Below are 4150 nucleotides of genomic sequence, written 5' to 3'. Positions count from 1 at the left end.
TTCCTTATTTGAATCTTAGATTGTGGTCTATATAAGAATCATGTTTAGATGTTAAGGGATTAAAAAATCTCAAGTTTTAATAAAAAATTTCTTTCTTGGAGATTTCTCTTCTTATATGCTCCTCAAATTTTCCTCCATCAGCTTGGAGGATAATCTCTATCCTGCTCAGCGTCAGATTTTCACTGTCAATTCTTGGGATATTGAGGGACACATAGGAAGAAGAGCTACTGCGAAGAGTTGTTTTAACCTACAATTTGTACATTCTTTTAATGGTATTTTTTTTTTTTTTTTTTGCAATTTTTTTTACTTAGCTTTAATTTTTCTATACTTGATTTTTAACCCACGATTAGGTTTTCTTTTAATCATGTTTTTTTTAAATTTTTTTAATATAACTTTATTTATTTTTATTTTTTTAACTAATCACATCATGCTATGTACTATTGATAATTAATGGCATGCTTTTAACGGTTTCCCTAGTGATGATCATATGATCCCTAATGATGATCATAAGAATACGAAAGGAGGTATAAATTTTTTGTCATCGATTCCTAAAAATCGATCTTTGATTATTACGTGAGAGATATCATATCTTCATCGTCTATATTACGTACTAAAAATATTTTTTCTTATCTAAATTTATACTATTAATAACGCGCATCCAGATATATATATATATATATACAGTTAATATATACCGTTAATAGCTAATTTTGTTGTAGTAATCCAACCACAGCATTCCTCCCTTTAAATAACAGAACAACTCACAAGCTTAAACTTCGGGAACAATAAAAATAAATATCAAGCGAATCTTAAACATGTCATTCTTGAATATATATATATATATATATATATATATATATATATATATATATATTATTATACATTATGCCGAGGAATTAACGGTCGCCGGAATTCTGTTCCGTGTTCAAACATAGGCCGCCGGCGACAAGCGTGGGCGGGCGAAGGCCTTCAGCGGCACGGACTTGGGGAGCGCGAACCCTGGCGTTGCCTCCATGTCGATCTCCTCCTCCCCCTCCGGAAGCTCCCAGTCGAAGGCGTGCGCCAGCGTGCCCACCAGGCACTGCACGTACAGCATCCCAACCAGCTTACCGACGCACGACCGACGGCCCACCCCGAAGGGGATGAACCCGAAGTTGCCGTCTCTGCCCAGAGGGTCGTACCGCTCTCCCTTCCCGCCTGGGAGGAATCGGTCGGGGTCGAAGGCCAGCGGGTTCTCCCACACGGCGGGGTCGCGGCCGATAGCCCACACGTTGACCAGCAGCCGCGTGTGCTTGGGGATGAAGAAGCCGGCCACCTCGCAGTCCTCGTGGCTGAAGTGGGGCAGCATCAGCGGCGTCGACGGGTGCAGGCGCAGCCCCTCCTTGCACACCGCCTGCAGGTATGGTAGCTTGGGGATGTCGGATTCGTCGAGCAGGCGGTCGCGCCCCACCACCGCCTCCGTCTCGGCCTGCAGGCGGCGGAGGATCGCCGGGTTCTTCAGCATCTCCGCGAAGGTCCATTCCACCACGATCGATGATGTGTCAGTGCCCGCAGTGAACAGGTCCTGCACGGTTATAATCCCTATCTGTTACCAGCGTATTTGTCCATTCAGGGCCTCTATATTTCTCTCAGATGTCCCTTATTCAAAGAGGATAGTGTACAGGGAATTTGAAATCATGGGGTATATCTTTGTTTTTCTAAATTAAAAAAAAATTAATGATAAAATTTAGGATATTTAATAAGGGAGATTTGTAAGAGAGTACTGAGATATTTAACTTGGGATAATCCATACAATCCCACGTAAACATAAAGTTCCTTGAAATATTTAATTATATGATGTAGATACGATCTTGCTCTAAGTGAAGTGCTTTTACGTTGATTTGTATTTTTTTTTTTTTGTCTATTTTAATTTTTACCCTTTTTCTTCTTACGAAGAAAACTTACGTAGATGAGGGCTCTGACGTTGATGTCGGAGATGGCGGTGCCGTCCTCCGACACCTTGTTAGCCATCACTTTGTCGATGAAGTCCGGAGCACCACGGCGACTCTCCCTTGTCCTTTGGTGCTCCTCGAACAACCTCGACACCATGGCATCAAATCTCTTGTGCACGCTGAGCATCTTCGCTTGAATACCCTACGGATCATGATCGAAGTTGGTAACACAATTTCAATTCGATTTAGTGCGATCCCACGGATTGTTATAGATCGGTACCTGAAGGTCCATCCACGCAATCGAGGGTAAAAAGTCGCCGACGTTGAACTGCCCCCCGCCGGTGAGCATGTCGGAGAGCACGTCCTTGAACTTGTTGGACTCGTCGCCGTGGTCTTCGAAGACCCTGCCGCCGACGGCGATGATCCCCACCACGTTGGTGAGGGTGTAGAGGAGCAGTTCGAAGAGGGGGACGGGCTGGCCGGCGTCGTGGAGGCGGCGGAGGGCGTCGACGAGGCGGCGGAACTCGGCGCGGCGAGTGGGGGCCCAGTCGGCGAGGGCCTTGCCGCCGAGAAGGTGGAGGCTGCACATCTTGCGCATGTGCTTCCACGTCGGGGTGGCGTCGGACATGACCAGGTTCTGGCGCTGGTAGCTGACGTCGCGGGCGCTGATGGGGTCGGGGCGGTGGGAGAACTGGGCGTCGGCGGTCTTGAGGAAGGCTCGGGCGGTGGAGGCGTCGTTGGCGACGACGCAGAGGTGGGAGCCGAGGCGGAGCGAAATGATGGGGCCGTAGCGGGCGGCCATCCGGGCGAAGTTCGAGTGCGCGCTTGCGCCGACGAGGGGGAGCGCGCCGAGCACGGGAACGCCGCGAGGCCCCGGCGGCAGCGGGGGGCGTGACCGGGGCTTGCGGAGGAGCCACCGGCGGAGGAGGAGGTGGAGGGCGAGCAAGAGGGCGGCGCCGCCCAAAAGGTAGGAGTCGATGCTGGCAGTATCCATTGCTTCAATTGGTGCCGTTGTGAAGGCATCAGCGATGGCCATATAAATAGACGCACAAAAAGATATTAATTTAAAAAATAATAATAATTCATCGATTGATGCAATTGTTTGACTAATTGAATTTTGAGTGGACGTTAATGGAACAATTCAAATACTTCAAATATTCCAAATAAAATATATAGAAATGGATTTTTGAGTTGGGTTAGTTTAATTTCTAAATCATTAATTCATCATTGAATTTTTTCTAGAAAAAATCTCGGATAAGTGTGAAATCTTCAATCGGTCTGTTTCCTGATTACATATATTTTAAGGTTTAAAATGAAAAATAAAGCAGCGTCGATGGCAATCAGTTTGGGAGGACGAAGAAAATCAAGCCTACAAAGTTGGGCATGATCAAACTTGAGTCAAATCAGTAAATTCATGGCCGAGCTCGAGTCATATCAGTTTACTCATGGCTAAACTCGGATCAAATCAAATCAACTGACTCACAATCAGACTTGGATGAAATCTTCCAAACTTGGATCAAATCAGCCTACTCAAAGTCGAGTTGAGTCCAACTAGCTAGACCTAAGATCAGACTCAAAACAAACTACTCTTGAGTTCGGATGCTCCTTAGATGAAGAGGAAAGATGTATCATGTATGTTCGTATGGGGTCCTGACACCTCTTTAATCCCTATATATAGGTAACGGTGACAACATCAATGTTATAATATGTGTTCTAAAAGGTACCGCCTAGATATCTAAGCTTTCATGATAATATTCACTTTCGATCTAAATTTTCATGATTTTACTTTTGAGATCTACTAAATACCTTACTTCTTTTTAAATTCATAATTTTTTCTGTATCATGCGACTTAATGGTATCCCTATATTACTTAGCTCAACAACTGTATCTCTCGACAACTACTGACTTGATAGGAACCAACCCGATAGAAGGACCTGACATGTATCCAACCTGTTAATTAAAAGAGCAGAGTAACTTTGGCAGATTTTGACCGGATCACCGTGTTTTCGCACTCCATTTTGATTGCAATTTCATTAGTAATTTTCTCTCGTATTAGCAGATTCAGTATGCATGACTTAAAATTTGAAGTGTTTCTTATTTCTAATTAAAATTCATGATTGTTTGTAATTGTTTATAAACACTTGTAAAGCGATTTAATATCCTCATCTAGATTTTCCTAATTTCTTTTTTAACTTCAAAGGGTATGCAGACCGGTTTTA

The 4150-nt window shown here is 44.2% G+C and overlaps 1 protein-coding gene across 1 annotated transcript; it reads right to left on the bottom strand.

Moving 5' to 3' along the window:
* Positions 1-868: 868 nt before the first annotated feature.
* Positions 869-2938, bottom strand: LOC121977321 (flavonoid 3',5'-hydroxylase 1-like). Its single transcript, XM_042529906.1, has 3 exons — positions 2212-2938; positions 1945-2133; positions 869-1564 (listed from the first exon to the last, which is right to left on the bottom strand). The coding sequence occupies exons 1-3, from the start codon at positions 2923-2925 to the stop codon at positions 926-928; spliced, it is 1542 nt and encodes a 513-aa protein (XP_042385840.1). The 5' UTR covers positions 2926-2938; the 3' UTR covers positions 869-925.
* Between the last annotated feature and the right edge of the window lie 1212 nt (positions 2939-4150).

The sequence above is a fragment of the Zingiber officinale genome, chromosome 4B (genome assembly GCF_018446385.1).
Source record: "Zingiber officinale cultivar Zhangliang chromosome 4B, Zo_v1.1, whole genome shotgun sequence".
In the NCBI taxonomy this organism is placed as follows: Eukaryota; Viridiplantae; Streptophyta; class Magnoliopsida; order Zingiberales; family Zingiberaceae; genus Zingiber; species Zingiber officinale.
The sequence above is the reverse complement of the archived record's forward strand: the minus strand, read 5'-3'. Positions and strand labels throughout refer to the sequence as shown.

Bases quoted from the DNA above. Each gene is read 5' to 3' on its own strand.
- LOC121977321 (XM_042529906.1), bottom strand. From the start codon at position 2,925: ATGGATACTGCCAGCATCGACTCCTACCTTTTGGGCGGCGCCGCCCTC. The intron at 2,134-2,211 runs GTACCGATCTAT...CATGATCCGTAG, and splicing joins TTGCGTGGATGGACCTTCAG to GGTATTCAAGCGAAGATGCT. The intron at 1,565-1,944 runs GTAAGTTTTCTT...ATAACCGTGCAG, and splicing joins ACGTCAGAGCCCTCATCTAC to GACCTGTTCACTGCGGGCAC.